The sequence below is a fragment of the Salminus brasiliensis genome, chromosome 21, assembly GCF_030463535.1.
Source record: "Salminus brasiliensis chromosome 21, fSalBra1.hap2, whole genome shotgun sequence".
NCBI classification, from domain to species: Eukaryota; Metazoa; Chordata; class Actinopteri; order Characiformes; family Bryconidae; genus Salminus; species Salminus brasiliensis.
The window spans coordinates 9,205,517-9,233,131 of NC_132898.1; the positions used below are offsets into that span (position 1 = coordinate 9,205,517).

At 38.0% G+C, this 27,615-nt stretch overlaps 1 protein-coding gene across 4 annotated transcripts; it reads left to right on the forward strand.

Moving 5' to 3' along the window:
* Window positions 1-93: 93 nt before the first annotated feature.
* pank4 (pantothenate kinase 4 (inactive)) lies at window positions 94-27,595 on the forward strand. Of its 4 annotated transcripts, none has more exons than XM_072665477.1 (20): window positions 94-212; window positions 697-788; window positions 1,075-1,286; window positions 2,294-2,477; window positions 3,111-3,203; window positions 3,305-3,458; window positions 5,948-6,129; window positions 7,634-7,715; window positions 8,140-8,240; window positions 8,368-8,475; window positions 10,916-11,071; window positions 12,125-12,237; window positions 12,714-12,801; window positions 13,357-13,508; window positions 13,964-14,019; window positions 15,017-15,066; window positions 17,182-17,286; window positions 17,404-17,504; window positions 17,602-17,670; window positions 20,260-27,595. In XM_072665477.1, exons 1-20 carry the CDS (start codon window positions 95-97, stop codon window positions 20,486-20,488), a joined length of 2,445 nt encoding a protein of 814 aa, XP_072521578.1. In that variant the 5' UTR covers window position 94; the 3' UTR covers window positions 20,489-27,595. The 4 variants fall into 4 exon arrangements, 3 of the variants coding, with proteins under 3 accessions (XP_072521578.1, XP_072521579.1, XP_072521580.1); XM_072665479.1 differs by having other exon boundaries at window positions 111-195; XM_072665478.1 differs by lacking the exon at window positions 8,368-8,475.
* Window positions 27,596-27,615: the final 20 nt, after the last annotated feature.

The window sequence follows — 27,615 nt, forward strand, 5'->3', positions numbered from 1 at the left end:
TTATTGTAATCCACAAGAGACTTTAATATTGAAAGTTTGGAGGGAGTTTTTGGGGTTTGAGCTTCAGCTGCGTTTGCAAAACAAGCCGTGGAAGATGGCGACGCCCGGAGGGACGAACAGAGCTTCCCACAGTATGGACAAGAGCATAACCCTCCCTCCAGACGAGATATTCCGCAATTTAGAGAATGCCAAGAGGTTCGCAATAGATATAGGTATCAATAAACATTAAGCTATATTTTCTTTTCCTCTGAAACAGCCACTTTGTGTAGCTTAAACGCAGCATACTTTGTGCTAACTGGCTAAGTTGACAGTTCACCCATACAGACACTGAACACTGAACCATACATCCATTTAATACAGTTAACGCATAGTTACAATGCACTACTACAAGTGATTTGGAAAGGTTGGTGAGGATGTTGTTGTAGACCGAGGAGGCGAAATTAGTAGTTTCAGCTTGAACTTGTTAGCCAAAGAGAGGACAGTTAATTCAGACAGACAGCTGTTTCCCTAATCAGTAGTTTAACTTCACTTAGAAAGCTGAGTAAGGTAACTAACTAACCGGCTGGTTACAAACTAACTCCAAGCCACAGTATATTGAATTATTGCTTAACGCTGGCTGCAAATATGTTTGGCATTGTTCAGCCTCATGTCCTGTTGAGAAGTGAAAGTTGCACTGACAGCATTTTCCTCCTGCAGGTGGTTCTTTGACGAAACTCGCCTATTACTCCACTGTTCAGCACAAAGTAGCCAAAGTTAGATCATTTGATCATACAGCGAAGGGCATTCAGGTAAAACTTCTGCCTCAATATTTGTTATCTAAACCAGTTGATCCTACTAGGTTGTTTCTTCTTTCTACAACTTGTAGGTGAAGAGTTTTGAAGGTGAAGCATTAATGTTTCACTGTCTGCATGCCTCATGCCATGTCTGAGTATAGTTAGTTATTAGATGTCCAGGTGTTTTGTGATGAAGTGCTCATTATGTGAAATAATAAGGCGATAATGATAATATCACTTGTGTTCTTTTATTAATGTTATTATATTGAGTTGTAATATTTGCTATTCTCTGTGCTTTTAGCAAGAATCAGATGGAGAGCCGCTGTATGAGATATCCGTGCAGGAGGAGATTACTGCTCGACTTCATTTCATCAAGTTTGAAAATACATATATTGAAACGTGTCTGGATTTCATTAAAGACCACCTGGTTAACACAGAAACCAAAGTCATCAAGGCCACGGGAGGCGGGGCCTACAAGTTCAAAGATCTGATTGAGAAAAAATTGAAACTCAAGTAAGTAAAATCTAAAAACACACCCAGTTGTTTATATGTTGAACTTTTATATAATGTTTTTTGTTATTCTCTAAAATGGTATCTTTACAGAGGAAAGAACTTGAAAATGAAAGTCAAAGCAAATTAATATTTTTTTTATTTGTCATTTTGAACCATATCAAAATATTGGTGATATTAAGTTTTGATATGTAATTGTTTTCAGTTTGTTTTATACCCACAGTAATGTATTTTTGCTTAAATGCGTTTATACTTGCTTTAATGTGTTTTTACACATTAAATATAGAACCTATTACTATCTGATCAAAACCTCATACATCTCCAAAAAAAAGCCACTTTATAAAAGATACAAAAAGCATTATTAATTTCAGGGGATGGTAATGTAATCATATCTGTTTAAGTAATTTTTTGACTATTTGTATTGTTGTGGTCGTCATGAAATTTTGAAATATGCATTACATTTATTTTTATATAATACCATGTATGATATATATGTCAATACTGTCATGCAATAACCTTTACCTATAAAAAAGAGCACCTTTGCTGGAAAAGTTTTATTTTAATATATTTTGGAGAAATTCTATTTGTTCATTTGTTATGAAAATGTAACACAATGTCAAGAACATCTGTCTTAATCATGTCAGAAAGTGGGGAAAGTTTTTGTCTGTTTTGTTTTTATTTTGTTTGTGACTTCAACATAATGTAGTACATTTATGAAATTCCCCGTGTGTATTACATGTAATGTATTATATAATTTCTAAGCTTAAGACATTACGTGGTTGAGTCCTTACAGTTAAACAAAAATAAGGACCAAGACATTAGTCCAATAGGTTGATCCTTTTTTTTCCCCACTGTTTTTCCCCACATAATTTTCTTTTGTTTTTTGTCCTGCAAATGTGTGCAAACAACACACACATGTACACCTCTCTGTGTATGAGCTGTTATGATTATTATGTTTTAAAAAGTATATCTGGTTCAACTTCAATATTAAAATGTCTCGTTTCACAAAGAGTGGACAAAGAGGATGAGATGACCTGTCTGATAAAAGGCTGCAATTTTGTGCTGAAGAACATCCCCCATGAAGCCTTCGTCTACGCCAAGCATGCAGACTCTGAATTCCGTTTTCAGAACACTCACCCAGACATCTTCCCTTACCTTCTGGTTAACATTGGCTCGGGGGTTTCCATTGTCAAGGTAAGCATTTTTGACCCCTCAGTGGGGAAAAATATCAATTCAGGTGTTTTGGTGACATTATGTTACACAATATAACATCACAATACTTTTATTTTATTTTTCTAGATTTTATTTAATTTTTTGGTTTGCAAACAAGTTGGGATCGATAACATGCTGCAGTTTTAATGATCTACATCACTGTAAAAGAAGAAATGAGAGGGGAAATTCATCACTTGGTAGAAATAAATATTTTATTGCATAATGAACTGAAATATAATCAGCTGCTTGTTACTGTGCAGGGCTGGGTTTCCTAAAAGCATCTTAGCACAAAGATGGTTCTTAAATGGTGGAGTGAGCAGCACTCCGAACACTCTCTCTACCACTTAAGATGATCTTAACGCTAAGATGCTTTTGAGAAACTTGGCCCTGTTCATGCAGAAACAATACACTGGTGGTTGTTGTTTACAGGCTTCCTATAAGTGGTCTTTTTAGAACTCTAAACGTACTGATGGTACCAGTGACAAAACCAGAAACTGATCTAATTGATTTCAGTAGTGCTGAAATATTAACACATTGCTCACTGCTTATATGTTTATACGATTTATTTGATGTCATTAACAAATCAGTTTCTCAAGATGTATTTTTTATCTGAAGGTTGAATCGGAGGACAAATTTGAGCGCATAGGTGGGAGTTCGATTGGTGGCGGTACGTTTTGGGGCCTTGGGGCTTTGCTCACAAAAACCAAGGTAACTTGTTTAGGCATATGTGTTCACAGCCCAGATTTTCCATGTTTACTTCTTCGAGTTTTATCCTGTAGATTGATTATGATGTCTTACCACCATAACAGAGATTTGATGAGCTTTTGCAGTTGGCCTCCATGGGGCATCATACCAATGTAGACATGCTGGTGAAGGATATCTATGGGGGTGCCTATGGCTCTTTAGGGCTGACCGGAGACCTCATAGCAAGCAGCTTTGGGAAATCGGCCACCACAGACAAAGGTGACCTGTACATGTCAAAGTTACTTGTTTTGATTGTAGTTTTTCACAGTTTTGTTAATAATTACACAGTGACTCACACTACTCTCTTAAACAAAGGCAGATAAACTTTCACCTGGTTTGGAGGCTCTGGCCTTACTTTACTGTTCCTGTTAAGAAATGGAGTGAAAGGTCTTCTGGCATGTAGAGCCTTTCTGTTCTGTTTTTCAGACTGTGCCCTAAGGTTTCAAGTCTGGTTCTGAAGAAGAATGTACAAAGTAGTAACATGCATATGCTCTGTAAATTTCTTATTGTGTGCTTATTGTTGATTTTAGTAGTAGAAGTACTATTAGCAGTACTGATATTTAGTATAAAATTATAATAATAATAATAATAATGATCTTTATTTAAGTAGCCTCTTTATAAAGAAATTATACAAGATGATTATTAAAAAAAGATTATAAAAAGATTTTATAAAGGATAATATGAAAACATACAGTCATGCCCGAAAGTATTCATATCCCTGGCAAAGTTTGACTTAAATTTACTTTTATTTAACCAGAAGTTATATTTTTGCCTTGAAACGACACAGGCATCTCCCAGGAGATAACACGATGATGTACAAGAGGCATCATTGTGGGAAAAAGTATTTCTCAGCTTTTATACACATTTGAACAAAAAGTGGCATGTCCAAAATTATTCATACCCTTTGAAAACTGTCACAGTATATGGGAAAATCCAAAGTTCTATACCATTCCAAATAGTCCAAGCTGTTTTAAAGCATCCTAATTACCCTGATTCATTGGGAACAGCTGTTTTAATCAACTCAACAGGAGAAAAACAGCAGCTCTCTGCAGTTGGTTTGTGGACAGTCATGGCTAAGACAAAGGAGCTCACTAAGGACCTGCGGCTGTGCATTGTGGCCGCTCACAAGTCAGGAAAGGGCTATAAAGCCATATCAAAATGTTTTCAAGTTCCAGTGGCTACAGTGCAAAGTATTATTAAAAAATACAAGAAGTTCCGCACTGTGGAAAATCTCAGAAGATGTGGTCGGAAGCCAAAAGTGACACCTGTGCTGGCCAGGAGAATAGTGAGAGAGGTGAAGAAAAATCCAAGGATCACCACCAAGGCCATCCTGGTGAATCTGGACTCTGCTGGTGGCGACATCTCAAGGCAGACAGTTCAACGGACACTGCACACTGCTGGGTTCCACGGACGCAGGCCAAGGAGGACACCACTTCTCCAGAAAAGGCACACAAAAGCCCGCTTGACCTTTTCAAATGCTCATCTGGACAAAGAAGAAGACTTCTGGTGTTCTGTTTTATGGTCAGATGAAACAAAAATTGAATTGTTTGGCCACAATGATGTGTGCACCATTTGGCGTAAAAAAGGAGAAGCCTTCAACCCTAAGAACACCATCCCCACTGTCAAACATGGTGGTGGGAACCTAATGTTTTGGAGGTGTTTTTCAGCCAATGGACCAGGGAACTTGATCGCAGTAAATGGCACCATGAAAAAAGAGCAATACATCAAGATTCTCTGTCTGCAGAGAAACTTGGCCTTGGGAACCGGTGGACATTTCAGCACGACAACGACCCAAAACACACAGCCAAAGTGGTGAAGAAATGGTTAGCAGACAAAAACATTAATGTTTTGCAGTGGCCCAGCCAGAGTCCTGACTTGAATCCAATTGAGAATCTGTGGAGGGAGCTAAAGATCAGGGTGATGGCAAGGAGACCCTCGAACCTCGAACCCCTGGAGCTCATCACTAAAGATGAATGGGCAAAAATACCAGTGGAGACATGTAAAAAGCTGGTCAGCAATTACAGGAAGCGTTTGATTGCTGTAATAGCCAACAAAGGCTTTTCTATTAATTATTGAGAAGGGTATGAATAATTTTGGACATGCCACTTTTTGTTCAAATGTGTATAAAAGCTGAGAAATATTTTTTCCCACAATGATGCCTCTTGTACATCATCGTGTTATCTCCTGGGAGATGCCTGTGTCATTTCCAGGCAAAAATATAATTTCTGGTTAAATAAAAGTAAATTTAAGTCAAACTTTGACAGGGGTATGAATACTTTCGGGCATGACTGTATATGTATATATATATATATATATATAATATATTATTTATATATTTTTTTATTTTTTTTTATTTTTTAGAAGAGAGAAGTTTACTGTCCAACTGCAACTGGTAAAACAATGCCCCCCCCCCCTAATTCTAAATGCGTTACACAGTGCAATTTCTGAAGTTTGCACTAGAGCTACAGGGCTAATAAAGCTAAAAAGTAATGCAACATTTATATCCTGCCAACTAGCTTTGAGCCAGCTCCAGATGTTAAGTAGTCTCACATAGACTCTTACTTAGGTGATTTCCGACATGGTATGTCAACATTCAGCTATGTTCAGGGGGAATTTTTGGACATTTGATGTCTGCCTGGAGACTTTTGATTTCTCTGTAAAGACGTTCACTGATTTCTGTCTGTGGTCATGATCCAATATCTGATTAGAGTTCTCCAAAGAAGACATGGCCAAGAGTCTGCTGCACATGATCAGCAATGATATTGGGCAGCTGGCCTGCCTGTACGCCAGACTGCATAACCTGAACAGAGTGTATTTTGGAGGGTTTTTCATCCGTGGACACCCAGTCACAATGCACACTATCACCTACAGCATCAACTTCTTTACCAAGGTAACCTGAGCTTTGCATTTTCACTGTGCTCTAGTACAGTTTTAGTGAACACATACTTTCCTCAATACTGTTATATGATATTACATTTACTTCTACTCAATTAATCAACTTTTTACTAAGTTTCGTTTGAATTATCTAACAGATAGATTCAGATTTTGTTTGTTTAATGTATTTATTTACATTATGAAATAAAGACTTTAAAGGTTTAGTGATTTTCTTTTAGAACAAAATCCCACAAAGTGTGATAAAAAAAAACATTTTGCTTTTGTGCTTCTGGTTCCAGGTTGTTTTTGTGCTTTTTATTTTATAGTTTCACTTAAATAACATTTTTATTGCTGTAAACTACAGCCATTTTTTTTACCTAGTACTTCCAGTATCACATGCTCAAAAGGAATCAGACAATTCGCTGATCAGTTTCACTGCCAGGTGTGGCTTGTTTGTTAGTTCATGGCACATTAAGGAGATAAAAGATAGATAGATTCAACTTTATTGACTGGGCTTAATTCCAAGTATTTCAGAATTTGCATTTGGTTCCGTTCATGGAAACAAAAAGGTTTTGGTCTAGATGTTCTCTGGAATGTCTTGCTCTGATGTTGTTGTCATTGTTTTGTTTTTGTTTTTTACAGCAAGGGTTTCCTCCTAGCACACCTCCCATGAAAATCTAACGTGCATGGTCTCTTTCTGATGGTAGATGCTGTACTTTGACTCCAGCTGCGGCAAATCTATTTGTAGATCTCAAGACCATGTTGGCAGTTGTTGCACTTATTTTTTTATTGCACTATTTTGATCTTTGCCTATGCATTGGAAAGTTCTTAGGATTTTGCCATGGTGATACCACTCACTTTACCAGTCGAGCAAACTAAATGGCTGAGATTTAAATTAGACAGATAAAACCCCCTCAAATTTGTTCTAATCATCTGCAGCTAATGTGGTGCATTTGATTCCAATTTGAAGTAGTAATAGATTTGGGGGTGACCTAACTAACTTTTTTTGTTTTTTTAGCAAGTGACCTTTAAAGTTTTGTGTGTTTAGTTATATTGCCTCCATTTCCCAATATTGTCCAAATGTTTAAATATATAAAAAAAAAAGACAGTGGTTTTTATGATGTGTTCTAACTTCAAAATGTAAACACCCAAGAATAGAAAGGTCACATAGACTGCTAGAAAACTAGTGAAAAATAGTAGAAAAATAGTGCTTCTTAGTACACATGGATAGTCATGTTATCCATGACTGTCGACCATTGTTTGCAAAGGATTAGAATTATTAAAAAAAAAATCTCTTTATATTTTATAGTTTTTAGTTTGTCCAATTACTTTTGACCCTGTGAACATGGAGAAAATGTAAATGTGTAACAATGTCTGTAAGTCCTGAACTGTTAATGTAAGTTTTGTACCTACTAAATTAAAACTAAAGGTCAACACTTCAGTCACATCCTGTTTTTCCAAATACTTTATTGTATGTCATGTAAAACGCTGTGAGGTTCTTTTTGTGTTTTGCTTTGCAGGGGGAGGTGCAGGCTTTGTTTTTAAGACACGAAGGCTATTTAGGTGCTATTGGGGCCTTTCTGAAGGGGGCAGAGGAAGACAGTAAGTTGTTCTCTGACACATGGAGATGGGTACACTTTCAATGTTTAGGGACATGCCATTTTTAAATTGGTAAAATGTTAAAGCACACAATGTTTTGTCTTGTTCTGGTGTCAGCACCTATCAGCATATGGGCCAGATCATGTGTGTTTACCAATAGATCAAGATCAAGAAGAGCTTTTGTCCTCTCAGCCATGTACAGATATACTGTTGGACAAAGCATATTTTTCAGGGCTTTACACATGACCTGAAAAAACCTTCTGTAAGTATTTTTCATAGTTGCCTGAAAAGTAATGATGAAAATCTGAATTTACGAGGAGGTAAAGACTCCTCATACGTTTCATTGCTTCAAACAAAACTCAGTGGGAAAGGCTGTAGATTTGTGACTTGATACCGTGGATACTTTTGTTTTGTTGTTTGTGTTCAGATCCTAACCAGTACAGCTGGGGGGAGAACTACGCTGGCAGTTCAGGCCTAATGAGCGTGTCCCCGGACCTAAACCCGATGCAGCGAGCTCGCAGCGGCACAGTGAGTTAAACTAATGTAGCCAACAGACACGAAAATTGCAGACCCTGATTCCTGCACAGATTCACACTTTTCCTGCTCAAGCACACCTAATTCAATTTGCCTGTTTATTGCTATGTTTAATCATCAGCAAACTGTGCTGGACTCCGACCCCTGTTTCCAACCCCGTTGGCCACACCAAACAGTTTGTCAGGACCAGAAATATCATGATATTTTGTATTTGGAAACAGGGAAAAAGGTATTTAAGGCATAAATATTTTATATATAGATTTTTGACAGATTCCCTTCATGTGCCCCTTATAACTAAAGGCTATGTCTTCAATTCCACACTTATACACTAAAAAGTGAATAAAATTATTGTACAAGTTTGTTACAAGTGCGTTCATGGCCATAGTAATATGTAGTTACTACACAACCAACACAGTGGAGAGCTAAAGCTGGACAGAGGAGAAGGGAAAAAAAAGGTGCATGTATTTGTCACTGTACTATGTACAGCGAAATGTGTTCTCTGCATTTTACCCATCTGTGGTAGTGAACACACACACACACACACACACACACACACACACAAACACATACACTAGTGAACTAGGGGCAGTGAGCACACACATACCCAGTGTGGTGGGCAGCCAACTCCAGTGCCCAGGGAGCAGAAAGGGTGAAGGGCGGATTGGCAGATTGCCAAGCCCGGGTATCGAACCCACAACCCTGTCATCAATAGCCTGGAGCTCTAACCACTGAGCCACCACTGCCCCATAAGAGTGTTTATGCCCATAAGGGAAAAAAATAGAATGGAAATAAAATAAAATGAAGAGAATGTCCTGATCAGTAAATATAGTCAGTCCAACGGCGGGCTGGGGAACATTCTGGCCACAGTGTAGAGTAACTCAGGTTGTCAGCCCAGGAACCCTCATAGCTGCAATATAGAAAGGCTCAAATCACTGACAAGGAAATATAAGAATTAACACGTAAACAAAACAAAACGGATGTAAAGTGGCAGCCAATTTGTGCCATTGTTCAGTTTATGTATAATTTCTTTGGACATGCATGCAAATGGATAGGCTACACAGATTTAAGGAAGGGGCTCAGCTTACATGGCACCATTTGACTTATATTCTGTGGTTCCACATATAATAGTAAAACTAAAGCTGGGCAATATGACAATATTTTAGTGTGATAAACTTTATCGTGATACACAAAATGCTTTTCTAAGCATATTGAGGATATTGTTAGTGCTTAATAAACACTGATCAACTGCAGGTTTCATTACAAACAGTGTAATTAGACTGGGATAATTGGATGTGAAGCAGATGTTGAGTAAAAATCACTGTATTCAGTATAGGAGAGTATCTGAATAGTTGTTTTTAAGAATCTGTTGCTACTGATGTATTTAGTCTGTGATTACATGTATTGTGAAAAATATTGTGTATCATGAAAAATGTTGCCCAGCCCTTAGTAAAACCCATACAGGTTGTTTCTCTATTTACAAGATGCACATACCTTATTTAAATAACCAGTCAAGGAAACAAATTATAAGAAGAATTTAAATATTCATCATATATGGTTATAAGCCTGTTTTTTTTGTTGTTTTTTTTTTTAATCATTTCCATTTCCACTTATTTACTCCATTCCTTTTCTGTTTTTTCCCTTACATTCTTATTTCACTTTGTTTCCGTTCATCCATCTCATCTTTCTTTTCCTAAACCTTTTTCATCAGTTTCCCGTAAGTACCCCTCAACGAGTGCTTTAGTTTTGCAGCTTTCTGCTCTTCTCTTCTTCTGGATTTTTGTTTACTTTTGAAAAGTGCTGACCCTCTGATTGTCTTTTTTGCCACTGGTAGTCATATTCATTTTATTTATAGGACAGTAGCATAGGTGGTTGCTGTTTAGAGTTCTAGGTAGTGGATGTGTTGCATATTACTAGCAAAAGGGTAAACAAGGCAGTAAATAACTGGCAAAGTGCACTATCAGAGGAAGCGCACTCACATGCGCGTCTTGGATGTTTGGAAAATTTGCTGCTGTGTGAAATGGGATATTGATGGGGAGCTTTTTGGCAGCATTTGAAGGAAAGTCATGATCTATTACTCTGTTATCACTAATTAAGCTAAAGAAGCTCATGTCTGCAGTGTTGCAGCTCCTCTTATTTATTGCAGCTTCTGGATGCTAACGCTAGAGATGTTGTGCTGTTTTTTTAGTATTCTGACCACCTTTTTTGCCATCAAAATGTCTCCCTTACATAAAACCTAATCCCCCAGACTGCACTGTGATGCCTGTTATGAGTTAAATCTTAAAGTGATAGTTTGACAAAAATACTTTATACTTAACTGAATGTGGCTGATCAGCTAAAACATGCTTGGTGTCTTTGGTGAAGTGTGTTTTGTTTTTGTTTGTTTATTTGTTTTACTGGAGCTGGAACTACAAGCAAACACTTCTAGTGTAACAGTTAGGATCACACATGTAAAGCAGCAGCAGATCTGACAGTTTTTATTAATTGGCCTTTATAGCTGCCATTGCTTATTAGCTACTTTATCCTCATGGCTCTAGTGCATCAAAGAAGCAGACTTTAGACGGCAAATATGTCTTGGCTGATCGTCTGAATTTGAGATTAAAGAAAAATTGCGTAAAGGTAATCTCGTTTAAGAGACTGCATTGGATTGTGCTCTTTTCTCATGTCTCCAGTTTGACATGCTGGAGATGGACCGTCTGGAGAGGCAGCTGGTTAATCTACCCCTGCTGCAGGACCCATCCTCCTATATCCCTGACACGGTGGACCTGACAGAGGACGCCCTAGCCAGAGAGTACTGGCTCTACTGTTTTGAGGAGGCACTGGATGGGGTGAGTCCTCTTTGTGGGTTTGTAGGGACAGACTAGTACGCTGACCTCACTGGTATGTCATTGTATTATAAGGCCAGGTCAGGCAGGTTTATTTATAGAGCACACTTCATACATATGTGCTTTAAATACATTTTGAAACTTGTGTGTTTAATAACACAGGATCTGGTTTGAACATTATGACCATCCAAACTGCAGTTGAGTTGAACTTGACTTTCTTGAGAGGGATGAATTAACCATTTTATAACCCTATATTTAAACCAGTACTCATAACTACAATACTTAGTCATAATTAACACCAGTTTCAAAGCCCCCAAAACAGAACCCTGTGGGACTCCAAGATATAAACTAAACTTTATAATTAACCAAGGTTGTAGGGTGTAAATATTTCATGTAATATGGAATATTTTACAGTCTATCTTGGCTTAGCCCTTCAGATAAATATATAATATGCCCAAATGTTTGTGGACAGCCCTTCTAATGGGGCATTCAGCTAATTTCCGTCAAACATTAAACCTGCTTTTTTACCCAAGTGCTTTTTTCCACTTGTGTAATACCATGATGGTAATTTGCTGTTCATAACGTCATATGTAAAAAAAAAAAAGTACCACAGTGTCAAACAGGGAGCACTGTGCTGAGCACCAGAACAGAGACTTTATAAATATTACCAATGCTCATGTAAAAAGCACCAGAAGAAACTCCACTGTAACAGGAACTTAACTGATCTACTGAATAGGGTTCGGCCATAGGGTCTGGCACGTTTCTTACTAGTCAGATTCTGACCATAGGATCGCTCTCTTCCAGATATTATTTGGGTTTTGGACCGTTCCTAGAAGAAACTTTGTACACACATCAGTCTCACCTCTAGGTTAAGAGTGGTCCACCACCCAAAAATATCCAGCCAGGAGAAACTGACCATTGATGATGGGCTAGATATTGTTAATCAACAGCTGTACACCAGCTAGGTGGAGCTAAGAGGTAGGGGGTACTAATACACTGGCGAGTAATTGAATACAATAAAAACAGTCTATTGTGACTCCACTGATGTTTTGACAGGTGGTGAAGCGAGCAGTGGCCAGCCAGAAAGATCAGCCTGAGGCTGCCGAGAGGGCGGAGAAGTTCCGGCACAAGTACCGGCACAAGCTGCAGACACTCCGCCACCAGCCTTTGTGAGGAGACATATCATACATATATGCTGTGTGCATGTCAAGATGTAGGTTTCTGGGTTATATATAGTATAATAATAGTGAATAATTACGTTTACAAGGGATGTGGTCAAAAAAGGACTATGTTTAACACTTTCAGTCTTTCATACTGTACAAGAAATACTGTGATAATGTTTCGTAAATGATAAAAGTCTAACTTCACCTTGAGTTCACAGTTTGTGAGCTGGTAGGTACTCCAGTTACCACAATATATGTGCACGAGCACTGGATATCCAACCCTGGGGAAATTTATACCCCTCTAGCTAATACTTGCCTGCTCCAGAGTGCAATACTTTTTAATGGGAATTCTGTGACAACTGAATTCCTGTGTCAGCAGTGGTGGAGATTCTTTAGGACATGTACCGTACATCTTACACCCCTTGTTGAATATTAAATTTGTGTCCTAATAACTCTTGCCTTAACTTTTTTCTTTCCTCAAGTGCTTACGGATCCCTCACTGTTCGGAGTCTGTTGGACACAAGAGAACATTGTCTGAATGAATTTAACTTCCCTGACCCCTATTCTAAGGTTTGAATTGCTCTCTCATTTCTACGTTCAAATGAATTTTATAGCTATGTTGTGCTTAGCAGTGATTTTCACAAGTATAAAATGTCTGTGACCTGTTTTGGTCAAAATACCCCAAGAATCAAACACCAACAACACTCCCCACCAACAATGCTCCCCTAACCCAAAACAGCCTTGTTTGGAACAGGTGGTTTGTCTGGCAGTACCTTTAAATATTAATGAGCCATGATTCACTCCACCCTTTTTTCATAACTGCTCTCCCCAGCCACACAGATTTTTAGACTTTACTTGTAGGTGTATTGTCATCTGTACCTGTTTGCACTACCTAGCTAACATTTTACTTCATCTTGAGTTCACAGTTTGTGAGTTAGTAGCTACTACATATACCCAAATATATGTGCACAAGCACTGAAAAATTAAGCTTTTTATAAGTACCTTTTAAAGTGACCCTATCAGGTGTACTTTTGTCTTCACCATGTTGTTATAAGGTAGTATAAATATGCTTTTCCTGCTCCAGTATAGCGGTTAACCTGACTTGTTCTTTCTGTGTGTTCATAGATAAAGCAGCGGGAAAACGACTTGGCACTGAAATATTACCAGAAGGTGGTGAAGTCTCTGGAGGAGCTGAGCTGGGAGCAGAGACAGTTCGCTCTGGTTAGAGGTCTCCTGGCCGGCAACGTCTTTGACTGGGGAGCAAAAGCTGTGTCTGAGTGAGTAACATGTTACTGTGTACAAACATGTTACTCATTTCTTACACAGTACATAAGTGGTTGAGAAGTTGTATCTTATTCTCACGGTATCTCTTCATAGAACACAGAGTATAGGCTTTAAAAAATTATTCCATATGGTATTTCTGGATGATGTAGGTTAATTGAAGTTCTTTTGGGAACACAAATGTAATGAATGATAAATAATAAGCTGTATGAATCTGTATACAACACTTCATGTGCAGCGGTCTAATGCAAAAGGATTTGGGCACCTCTGGTGGAACTACATGTGTTTTTGATTTTCAAAATAAATAAATTTCATTGATCTATCTGCAACCAAAATTGTAAGACAGTTTAGATAGTTGGAGACCTTGTTTCCATATTTTTGAATGGTAATGTAAGAGAGTGTTGAAAACTTGAGTTCACACAGTCTCCAAACAATCTTTCTTGTTTTACAGTGTTCTTGAATCAGATCCAGAGTTTGGGTTTGAGCAGGCAAAGCAACAGTTACAAGGTAAGAAGTCTTAATTTCGTCACTCACAAAAGAAGTTTTTATTTGTAGCATATTGCAATTGTAATATTTTACCTTTGGTTTCATTTAATAGTCTTAATTGTGTAATGTGTTTTGTTTCTTGCATGCAACTGTACATGTTAGGCTTGCATCAGTATGAGAATTGTAAACATTTTTATGTACATATCTGCCAGTGCCATCATTACAAAATGTAGAAATTAGGACTATCTACCTGGTTTAGCCTTGTAAATAATATAGGGGATATTATAGAGACAATAAATCAAGTGATGTTAAACATGATTAAGACAATAAGACGAAACTCGGAGAGCAAGATCAATCAGTCTAATGTCAGGCAGCATGAACTAACTTAATTTGAGTATTGTGGGAAGGTACATGGCTCTCTCTCTCCTCATATCTTGCTTGTCCGACATTTGCGTTTGCTATTCGATGCATCAGAGCTGGGTACCCTGGGTACACCCTGGTGACATTGCATCAGTGTCAGTTTGAAAAGAGGCGGAGGCTGGTTGCATGTGTGTAGTGGGGGGCGTGTGTCACTTCTTGTCACATGATGGGGAAACTACTAACGAGTGGGTTGGCTAATCTAAAATTTGGGAGGAAAAAAAATTCTAAAAACATCTGAAGACATTAAAAATATCTGCATGGTTTAGTAAATTAGAAATAGTCCATATACAGTTACATAAAGTTTACCACTGGTAAAACGCAGCTTCTTAGGATTAAATGATAACAGCTGTTAAAAATGTACATGCTGTTTGTCATTGCCACTACTCCATTTTTGGGCTATTTTTTGTCTTCCTGATGCTCATGCACAGCATACCTCATTGTCCGTTCCTGTAGTGCACCTTCTGGGCCAAAGTAAATAAACATTTAAAAGCAAGTGAGACTGGCCCTGCAAACAGTTTCATATTTTGCACCACTATGTTGGTAGTGCACAAATCGAATGTCAGTAAATGTTTCATCAGAAATGTTTCTTCTTCTCTAGAGCGACCTTGGCTTGTGGATGCCTATAACCAGTGGGTTGAAAGGCTGAAGGTGAGAATGTTTGTATGATCTACAGTGTTTTTCCATGGTTCATATGAAACTCTTGTCAACATGCTTTAACACCAGCATACTTTAAACCTGAATGTTTTTAATCAATCCTGCTCTTTAGGGGTGGGAGGAAAAAAGTAATGCAACAGTGCGATAGTTGCGATATTTAAGGTGAAAAGTTTGTAAAAATATCTAAAAGTATCTACAGTATTATACAGAAGCCTTAGGCTATTTGTAAGAATGATTTGTAAAGCTGTTCATTTGGGCAATTTATTTGTTTACACATTTACACATTAGAATTAATAATATGTTGTAATTTGATGTGTGTAAGTGTGCTAGCTTTAGTAGTCCCAAAGTTTTCCTTAAGGACGCCCATTATTTATTCTAATGTTATATAGTCACACTTACTGTTGAAAGAAAATGTTTTAAACACATTTCCTGGTTGCCAAAATCAATATGTTAATTTATTCTAAAGCTAGTAGACTATTAGATGTGAAAATCTTTTTTCTTAATCTACAGCATACATTATTTTTCCAGCAAGACCAAGGTATTTATCGGTGGTGGCATTAGTAGAAGCTGTTACATAGAAGCTGATAGCATGATGGATAACACCATCACTCCACACAGGGAGGTTGATAATTGAAATCAGATAGGAAGACCAGTGTGCATGTAATAGTTATGCTACAACAGTGTAATAACTACAGGTTGCACTGCTATGGGAATTGTTTCCCGATGCCAGTATCCAATATTCATGTTATTAGACGCCCATGCCACAGGCACACTTTAATTTAGAAACAAGTATGTCAATACTATCTTGACATCCAGTTATAATCAGTAGTATTAAAGAAACACTTTGTTGCATTTGACCTTGATGGCAGCTTCAAAATGATTGTAATGCTCCACTGACTGTAAAAGGAAGAAGGCTTGGCACACTGCTAACTGCAGTATGTAGTGTTGGAGAAATGGCCAGGAAAACACTGCAAATACTGCATATTTGTGTTACTCCACCACCCCGGTCCACATGCTGCTTTTCCTTTCCGTGACACTTAGCGGTGGCTCACGGTGTACATAGCACTTTCCAATTGTAGGAGGATCTCTGCAAATTTTCCAGTGTTGCTTTAAAGAAACATGTCGGCGAATACTAAAATGATATATCTCTCCCCCCAGATGCAGTCGAACAGTCAAGGCATGTGTTGTAACAGAAGTTTGCTTCATTAGTTTGGAACTGGAGGTGCTAGGCTAATGTTACTAACAACCATTGGACTCAGACTGCCACCAGTTTCGGTAAACGGATACTTGAAAATGCCTCTGGCCCCTTTGAAAATGTGTTTAGATCTTGATTTGTTTAGTTTTAGAAAAAAATCTGTGGTTTATAACACCGTATCATGTAGTTAAAATTTCAGTCTGAATGTTTAAATAAGGTCTAAATCACTTTACTGTTTTAGCTGTATTTAATTACAGAGATAAGATGGGACAGTTTAAGTCCAGTGGTTTTTAGTAACATTAGCCTAGCACCTTAAGTTCCAAACTAAAGAAGCAAACTTTTTACCACTCATGCCTTGACTGATCTACTGCATCTGGGGGAAGAGATATATATTATTTTAGTATTCGCCGAACTGTTTCTTTAAAGCAACACTGGAAAATTTGCAGGGCTTCAGTCGGAAAGTGCTATTTACGCTGTGATCCACCGTTAAGTAAGGTCTAAATTACCAAGATGAGAATTTAAGTCAAGTGTTTGTTAGCAAAGTTAAGTCTAGCATCCTCTGTGGTAATCTAAGGAAGGACATGTCAGATGTCTTGTCTGATTAACTACATCTAGACAAGTGATAAATAATGTTGATTGGATTTTTCGGTTAACTGCTCCTTTACTGTACCAGAAAATACCAGAATCTGGATCTTGAACTTTATTACATCAAACAGAAAAAGTCAGGACTTAGCAGTACATTTTAATACTTAGCAAGTCTTTTAAATGTTGAATCATGGCTCAGGTATCATGATATCATATAGTAAGACTCCTACTTTACCTTTTGCTTTGTGCTTTTTCTGTTTCCTTGCACTGTGCCACCTCATTCAGAACAAAAGTGATTGAACACCATGCCCACTGACTTTCTTTTGCAGGGTCCTCCTCATAAATGTGCGTTGTTTTTCGTAGATAATAGTGGAATGGACATAATTCTGGGAGTTTTCCCTTTTGTAAGAGAACTCCTCATCAGAGGCACAGAGGTAAGAATAATTTACGGTAAAGTCTCTCTCACTGCAACCTTTTATTATGTCCCAGAGCTCATGACTAATCTAGGGGATATTTTGTGTGGTTATGCATGTGGACACTTTGTCTTTCAGGTGGTTCTTGCTAGCAACTCTGGCCCTGCTCTGAACGATGTGACTAACAGTGAGCTGCAGATAGTCACTGAGAGGATAGCTGCTATGGATTCTGTCATCCAGTAAGTGTGCATATGACCCAAGACAGTAATGGATTTATTTTCAGTGGATGTTATGATATTATTGATTTTGTCTTTTCTGTTTTGCCGTTCATCGTAGGGCTGGAGTAAAGGAGGAGAGGTTAATATTAGTTCAGAGTGGATCCAGTTCTCCTTGTTTGGACTTGAGGTAAGACTTGTTTCTTGTTGGGACTTTACCTGCTTAAGGCTAGTTTTGCAGAAAAGCTATTTTACACAATTTAGTTACACAACTTTCTTTTTTACACAGCAATGAGGCTTGTGTAGCTTGCATATAATAGAAACATATTTTTCAATGTTCATCTTTAAACCGGTGTTAAACTGCTGTTGATCTCAAATAGACATCATGTGGTTTCTGATATTTTATGGCTTACTGTTACCTTAAAAAAATTACACAAATGCATCACACAGCCATCATAAAACCAGATTTTTGTCTGTACTTTTGTCAGTTTCTATGAAGAATTGTATGGCATAAATAGACAGTGTATGACTTTACTTGACTGCATGAACATATAAGTACAAACACGCTCAGGAATAATTTTGGATTTGGATTTCGATCAGATCACAAAACCACGTTCAGTAGTGATACATTTATTTTTTAGTCCACAGCATGGCATTTTATTTTGTAGCAAGACCAATGTATTTATCAGTGGTAGGATTAATAGACGTGGTTAGATAGTATGGTGGATGACACCAATTCCTTGTGACACAACCCCTGGGGAAAGGGGCGTGACCACCGTGATCTGATAGGCAGCGGGACTCAAAACCCAAGGCTCAAGTGACCCACATGCCTTTATTTTGTACCCTTCACCACACCCAAATGAAAACTTAACAAAAGAACATAACCGCCCTAGTCAAGCTATAGCAGTCCCTTACACACGTGTACAGACTATTTCAGTCTCTGGCAGCTCAGATGTCGCATGCTCTCCACGTTCCTCCTCTCGTGTGCGACTGAACATGCCCTTTAATGACGTTCACCTGGCTTGTTAGCCTGCATGGCCACAGGTAAGCGGCATTAGGGCGGTGTAGGGTGGCACTGGGGGCATGCCACCACACCCTCTACACAAGGATGTTGAAGGTTTAGTTTTAGAAAACATGTTTAGTGTTGTGCTGGATGATCCGACCAAAACTTTTTGTCACATTATTTTTTGATTATGCTGGTGGTTTCACATTGTATAACAGTATTTTTATTCATTGATTTGTTTTTTGCTTGACTGGATAGCTTTTTGCTTGACTTATCATGTACAAGTGTGTCTCCAAAAATGAACAAAAAAATTTTATGTTCATAATTTAATTTACAAAAATATAAATATATCTTAGACTCATTACAGGTATTGTGGTATGTTGTGAAAATCTAAAATCCAGTGTCTTAAATTATTAGAATCCTTAATTTTGAGTACATTTATATTCAAACTGTATAAATACATTGTATCTCTCAGTCCAGTTCAGCACCACAATCATGGGAAAGCCTGCTGACTTGACAGTCATCATCACCCTCCACAGAAGGTCATTGCTAAAAAAGGCTGGCTTTTTGCAAAGTGCTGGATCAAAGCTTATTAATGGGAAGTTGTCTGGAAGGAAGGAATGTGTTAGGAAAGGGTGCATGAGCAACAGGGATGACCACAGCCTCGAGAGGATTGTCAAAAGAAATTGATTCAGGAAGTTGACTGAGTGAGGCTGGTGTCAGCACATCAAGAGCCACCAGTGCTGCATTCCTGATTTCAAGCCACTCCTGAACCAGAGAAGGTCAGAAGGTCTAACCTGGGCTAAGAAGAAGAAGAACTGTTGCATAATGCAAGTCCTCTTTTTAAATCAAACCTTGATTTTCATTTGGAAATCAAGGCCCTGGAGTCTGAAGGAGTGGAGAGGCACTGAATCCAAGGTGTGCAGTATAAAGTTTCTGCAGTCTGTGATGATTTGGAGTGCCGGTGGTGTTCCACTGTGTTTTTTTAGTCCAACACTGCCGTGTACCGGGACTTTATGCCTCTATCTGCTGACAAGCTTTGTGGAGATGCCAGTTTCCTTTTCCAGCAGAATTTAGCCCCTGCCCACAGCACCAAAGATATGACTAAATGGTTTGCTGGCTATGATTTGACTGATTACATGATTTGATTAGCCAGCCAGCTCTCTGGGTTTGAACCCCAAAGAGAATTTATGGGGTACTAGGATGAGAAAAACCCGAACCAGCAATAGCAGATAAGCTGATAACCTCTATTAAAGCAACATCTTAGCAGTGCCACAAGCTGATTGCCTCCATGCCACACTGCAGTGATCCAGTGGTAAAGGAGCCCCAACTGAGTATTGTTTTTCAATTGAAAAAAATATTTTAAATATTTTTTTAATTGTCTGAGAGACTGGATTTGTCACAGTTTACCTTTTTGAATGAAATTATGAACAAAAGTGAAGCTTTTTTCAATATTCAAATTTTTACTAGTTACTAGTATATAATGAAGGTTTTAGGGGAACAGGGTTTGGTTTGAAAGTTGAACATTCAAAAAATGCTTAAAATGTATTTGTGCAAATCAATTCAAATGTAAACTTGATGTTAGCTTATTTAAATTAATTATTAAACATAGTAAAAGAGTATTGGACTGTTTGCCAAATTGCATGACCGTTTTGGAAGAATTGGTTGTTTTAAGAGCTCCAGGCCACTTGGTTTTGTTGTCACTAAATTATTCTTCTTCCCGTCACTAAATCAGTGTCTTTTTCTCTGCCCTATCCTCTTTGTTTTAACCTCCAGTCGACTGGACAAAGTGCTGGCCACGGTGGTCCGTGAGCGTGGCACAGATTTGGTGATCATAGAGGGCATGGGCCGTGCCATCCACACCAACTACTATGCTATGCTGAGCTGCGAAAGCCTCAAACTGGCTGTCATCAAGAACTCATGGCTGGCCGAACGGCTCGGAGGCAAGATCTTTAGCGTGGTCTTCAAGTACGAGGTTCCTTCCAAAACCCAGGGGCAGCATTAAAGCATTGTTTTTCTTTTCCTGTGCGCTCGTCTCAATTGGGAGGTTATCATGGTGAGCACTAGTAGGCCCCTAGAGCACTCAAGTCACTTCTGTGCCTCTGTGCCACTTCTTCAGATTGACGTGATGATTGTATACGCGATGGTGGAATTGGTTTTCTTCAATCAATAATAAGTAAGCCTGCCATGAAATTGAATGTGCTTCTAAAATGACCACTGTTATTATATTTGGATGGCAGGGTTTTCTTTTTTTGTTTGTTTGTTTTTTTTCCCTTATTTTTTGTGATGAGATTGAATTCAATTGTTCTCCATCGCTGGGAGACCCCCCCATGGGATTCGGAATAGCATGAAATGACTTGTGTGAGATTTCAGTTCAGCCAATGTGGCTGTGGCCTTAGTTAAGCCCACCGACGTTAAGCAAACAGTCGATATAAAACCAATATAAAGGCAATTCTTTTACAGAAGCACTGATGAAAACATAAAAAATTAACGGGCATCTCTCCGGAGTTCTGTGCAGCTCTCTCTTCGTGTTCGGCAGCACGTTTTGGTCTGACTAGCACTCAACCGCTTTTAGACACCCGTTTGGAAACTTGGCTCATAGCTGCCTTCTGTGTGAATAGGTATCACTCTTCATGTATTGACCTTATTGAATTCCATTTGAACACATTTTAGCCGGCATGGTGCTTCACAGCTGACCTACCTTTCTCTGTGCAGACAGTTTTAGAGTTAAAAGCATAAGCTGGTATTGAGATATTGAGTTTTCTTGAGCTTTGATGGCTAAAACTAATGTAATGTACATGTGCCTTGATCCTCAAGTCAATGTGGTGACTGGTGAGGTGTACAACCTGAGACAAAATTCAAGGCCTGTGGAGAAGTTGTAACCACACTTGACCACTTTTGTTTTTTTTCTCACTGCCATTTAGAAATGCTGCCGCAAGATTTCGGTCCATGCTGGGGTAAATTTGAATCAGTTCAAATGGTGTTTAAAACACTTACAGCTCTGCGATACCACTAGATGTCAGTATTCCACCATCAATCAGCTGCTACGGGGGTCCGTATTCTGTGTTTAATTAGACTGGCAAATATGAAATTTGAGTGACGGGTGTTTACGGTTGACTTTTTTTTCTGTACAGGAATTGAACAGCTGCTTTAAACTGAGTGAGAGGCAAATTACAGTGTTTTAATTCGAGTGCTCTTAGTTATGGCACCTTTTTAATTCTACATATAAGCTCAGTGTTTCTCCAATCCAGTCTTGGTGTTGACCTGCAGAACGCACCTGATTCAGCTTTCCAGCTATATCAAATCAGCGGTCTTGGAAAGAAACAGTCCATCATGGACTGGATTTAAAGTTTATATATTGGAAATAGCAGCAGCTGGCAAATAGGGCTGCACAATATGGACAAATGGTATTGCAGATGTGTTACTGCATAATGTGATTGCAGTATGTAGTACAATAAAGGAAACTCAAATTCTCTGCAGAATTTAATATTGGAGATGTAAACAATGTCCATCAGAGTGGTTTGGTATGAAATGACTAACATACTAGCTCTGATTTCATTTAAGTGGTGTTGATAGAAACCCTAGGATCGTAATCTCTATGTATAGCAAATATGGCAAAGCAATCAGTGATCACAAAATAATGGAGATTTGGCCAATTTTGGATTATAAATGTGTCAAAATAATTAATTTGACCTTTTCTGAACTATATTCCACCAACGAATGCCTACTCTCTAATATGCTGCCACTAGGTTAGACAGGCTTTCACAGAACATTGGAAAAAATTCTTAATGTTACTCATTTCAAGTCATTCATGTTGAGGGTCACACTATTATTTTAGTTTTACTATCTAAGCAGTATTAAGCAGTAATGTAATGTTAATGTTAAGTAATGTTAATATTGGCAAAATAGTAATAAATATGAAAAATGCATTTTCTTTGAGGACTATAGTATATTAAGAGATATTCATAATAATTCAACTCATTTTTTTTGTTTAATAATATTTTTTAAATCAAATTATTAAAAAGAGGAACATTATCAACATTTTCACAAAAGTTTTGCACAATTGTGTACTGCCAATTAACCTACCCATACATGGCTTCCCCTATCACTAGTAATGCCTCCAATACTAGGAGGGTAAGGACTTAACACGTCTCCTCCGATACATGCAAATCCTGCCACTGCCTCTTTTTGAACTGCCATTGCCAGGCAGCTGACACACTTGGAGGACAACCCCACAAAACCATTCATAACCAAGCATTGAACTTTTCAGATGTCTAGTTCCTATTACCACACTCCAAGCAATTCTGACCTGTTATGTTTCTCTGGATTCTCTGCATTTTACACCAGACCACTCTGAATGACTTTGTTTACATCTTAACCATTTCATTATTTAGATATTTTCAAAACTCAGAGGTATTCTCCTTTAAACCTATGTTGGTTAAAGAGCAATGTGGCATGATTACAGATATGACGGTAAAAGCATTGCGGAGGGCTCATTAGCATATCACAGCCTTCTGCAATATAGCCAGCGTCATTTATTACAATTAGGAAACAATGGATTGTGCAGCCCAGTAGGCAATGCAGAATTAATAGACCACTGAAGTCATGCGTTACTCTTTAGTTGGTGTTTCTGCCCATGTTTGGAACTCCTGGTCTAAGCTCATTTCTAAACGGGAGAAAATAAGAATTTTGAAAATTTCTGCGCTTACACCCTGTGGTAAACAAAAGCGCTCCAAACCTGTTACGCGTATCCCTGCATACACATAGCTACATTTTACTCACTTTTTTTGAATTATGATGTCATTAACAAGTCGGAATGTGTAAAATGCTACCTCCACGCTATAAGCAGGCTGACTGCATGTTGACATTTGATTCTGTGCTCAAGAAAGTCTGCTACTAGACAACACCACCTACTTACAATGTACTGTACTACTGCCAAAGACACTCACCTAACCTTATTTGACCTGATTTTGTTGAGGTTGCCAGTCTTATGATGTCAGTTCAGTGCACTGCAGTTTTAGCACTTATTAGCTCAAATAGTGTTCATATTTCCAACCTTGCAATACAGAGAATGCAGCGGTTATTTACCACAGGGCGTGATGGCATTATATTTCAAAATCGTTCAGAATTCCAGATTAGACCCAGAATTTCCAATATGGGCATGATGCCGACTACAAAATAACAATGGGGGGGTTTTAACATCTCATTAGCTCGTTATATCAGCTTGGTCTGTCTAGAAACATGAACTTTTTATTCAGTCTAAATCCACTTCAGGGTTGAAGAGCACAAATGACCTATCTTCTGCTCTGTCTTCTGAGCGAGAGAGAGAAAGAGAGAGATAGAGGGAGAGTGTGTATGTGTGCATGTTTGAGTGTGAGTGTTCAGAAACGTCCAAACTCAGTGTGTCTTGCTGAAGAGTGTTTCAGGTGATGTATCTACAAACGTGTGCACACACTTATATAAATAAAAAAAAAGAAAGCCCACATAATAATCATATAATCAGTATTGCACAGACTCAGGCTCTCATGTTTTTGCCACCGTGTACTGTGATTTCACAGAGTGTGTGTGCGTGCGCACATAAGCCTGTGTGTGTGTGTTTGTAAAGGTGATCGAATAAACATTGTCATTCCAAAAAAAACACAAAAAAAAAGCAGGCACTATCCAGTGTTTTAAGGGTGACCTGTCTAAGCTCTGCGGACACAAGCGTTCTTTCTTAACTGTTGCTTGATTGGACATGCTTTACTGAATATTAACAGGAAACTCCATTCAACCTAATGAGAAACTGTACTGCAGCTGTTACATCCCGCTGAGTTTCCAGTTCACGAGTATTCTGTTGTAGCTAATCTAAACTAGACAGAGTGGAAACTGTAACAGCATCCTAACGTTACCTACACAATATGTCCAAATGTTTGTGGACACCTCTTCAAATTAATGCATCCAGCTGCTTTAAGACGCACCCATTGCTGAAACACACACAGCTTGTCTAGTCCCTGTAGAGAAGTATTGCCAGTAGACTCTCTGGCGCATGAACAATGCCAGGTGTGGACTAGAGGGGTATAAAGCTCCCCAGCACTGAGCTGTGAAGCAGTGGAACTGTGTTCTCTGAAAAGATTGTGCCCCCACAACATCCAACATCCTGACTTCACTAATGCTCTTGTTGCTGAATGCAGTCAAATAAAAAAAAAGGTTTAATTTTTTATACCCTTAATTACCCGAAAGGAAACCGTGAATAAGCAATGTACAATAACTTTTGTCTATATAAGGTAGAATACAAGACTTAAAAATCATACACCCGATCTCTCTTAACTGTGTGGCCTTTTACAATCATACAGTGCTGTCAAAGTCTGTGAAAATGCTTCTAAAATGCTTTCATTAGAAATTGTATGAAAGAATATGAGATAGCATGGTATTTAATGTAGCACCACCATTCATGATTTAAAAGAGAAAAGCTAGGTCAATTTGGGATTAAAAATATGAAGGAAAAAAACACACAATATATCAGATTGAATTATATATATATATATATATATATATATATATATATATATATATATATATATATCTATATATATCTATATATATATATATATATCTGTGCCCCAGCCTCAAATGCATAGCTTTGTAGCTACTGTTGCTAAATGTTACACAGGCCTTTAGAGAACGTTAGGAGGAAAAATCCTGTTCAGTCTCTTTTATAGAACTTTCAACAAAAATGAATTTCAATACCACCAACAGTAATAGCAAAAACATTTGTTCAGCTCATTAGCGTAGTGTTTTAAACTGGAAACCTCAACATTTTGTTGCAAATCTGCACACCTTGGTGTGTAACATTTCACAGAATTCAGAATTCCATGCGATATAACGCAGTTCTGTTTATCAATACAGCAAGAAGTGGCTAAAAATGTGCCTTGTGTTAGCTTTTTTATTTTCAGTTTATTAGAGAATTCTGTAAAAAAAAAAAAAAAAAAAAAAAAAAAAACATACTGTAAAAAGTAAAACACTTAAACGATGGCTGTGCTCTATAGTGTCCTGATCTACAGCTCTAGTCACAAGCTAATGGGGTAGGCCCAAGCTAACATGCTAGCCACATGCTAATATCTTTGCCCCCAAGTTTGCAAACTAACCACAAGGTAATATAGTAGCCCCAAGCTATCGCATTAGCAACAAGCTAACATGGATAGAGAACAATACACTGCTTTACCACATCCCTATAAACTCCAACCTTAATTGGCCAGTATTCTGTAAAGCCTGTTCAACCTAGCAGCAGTGTCTACAAAGAGGCTCTGTGTGAATTGTGATCATTTATTAGTCATTTGAGAGTCTGTCACTAGGACTGGCTCTTCTTAGCTATAAATCCGCATCTCAGAAGCCACATGTTGAACGGTCTCCTTTCAGGTCTGAAAAGTAGGAAGATACAGACACCCTGCAAAGCTAATTTGCTATCTGGGACACTTTACATCCACTTACACCTTCAGCTTAGAATGACGTTCATCCATCTCTCGCAGACCAAAGCTGCTGATGTTGTCCACTTTTTTTTCCCGTGTCCAAAGCTTGTGTTGCTTTAACCGTAGTCTCACTTTGTGGGATTGTGTAAAATCAAAATGTAAATACAATGTAAGGGTGTACATAAATGTTGGGCTAATTTACATATCCTGACAATGTGTTTGAGATGCACATTATTTTAGCTATATATATATATATATATATATATATATATATATATATATATATATATATATATATATATATATATATATATGGTCTTCTGACAATCACATGTAATTCAATGTTAAATATATTTTGCAGTCTTCACACAATTACTAGTGTCTTCTCTTGTGTGCTTCCATTGTTTTTTGTCTATTATTATTATTATTATTATTTTATTTTTATTTTATTTTATGTATTAATTTTAACATTTTAAGATAAGTGACTTTTAAATTCTGAGATTTGTGGATTTGTAATGTATTTTTGTGAGCAATATTTAGACAAGCAAATGAGATTGTCTGCATAAATCTGCATATATTTGCATGTTGTTGTTTTTTTTTAAAACAACATTTGACTTTTGGATGGCATTTAATTTAAAACGTACATGTTAACGATATGTCTACTGTAATATCTTGCTTAATTTTGGTTTATTCATGTACAGGAAAGCTGCTTCCACTGCCAAAGACACATGCCCAACCTCATTCGGCAAAGCTTTCTTGTCTTTGGTGGTTCTATTTTGTTGATGTTTTGTTGTGCTCTTATGATGCCAGTTTAGCATGCAGCATTGTTGGGTCACGTGAAGCAATATTCAACTAATTCAGTGGATCCAGTGACCCTCAGGCCAAAAATGCATCTTGCTTAGAGCATGTGTGTTTATCACAGGGCGCGACAGAGACAATGTTTTAAAAATCCCATTAATTTCAGTAATGGATGACTTCAGCTTAGAGTCAACTCTGAATAGTTCTATTGTGCTGTAAGTTGTCATGGATCTATATGTCGGAGGTAAGATTTTGTTCTATGAAGATTGTTTGTGCAACCAGGCGATACAGTGGAACAGTGCACCGCATTCTTGACTCCGCTAAAACTTTCATGTCGGTTCTTGCCAGTCATGGAGAGGGTTTTGGTTTGCCTTTCTTACCAGCATATGAACAGCTTTCTCTGAGAGTTTCTTGGTCTTTCCAATCTTGTATTGACCCCCCACAGTGCTCCCTGAACTGCCATTTCCTAATATCATTCTGCACTGTAGACACAGCAACCGCAAGCAACCGTAACCCTTGCCCTGTGGGCATCAGTTACAATTTTCTTCAGATCTGTAGACAGCTGCCTGTAAACAGCTGTGAACATCTGTAAACAGCTATCAGCTGTCAAAGTTGGAAGAGCCAGAGAATGTATAAAACTTGACATTTACAGTCTGTTTCAAAGTACAGCTGGTGACGTGCCTCAGGCCTGATTCGCCTGAAACCTTGCCATAGCAAAATCTTAGTCTTTGCAGTAAGTGTGCACTGACCAAATGGAAGAATGGCAGAATAATTGTATTGTATAATAGAATTTGATGGAAATTATGTAATGTTTGATTAATTACAGAAGCAGTGTTTACTATATTTTAATAAAACAGTGCCCAAACTCTTATATTGAACTTTATGTAGA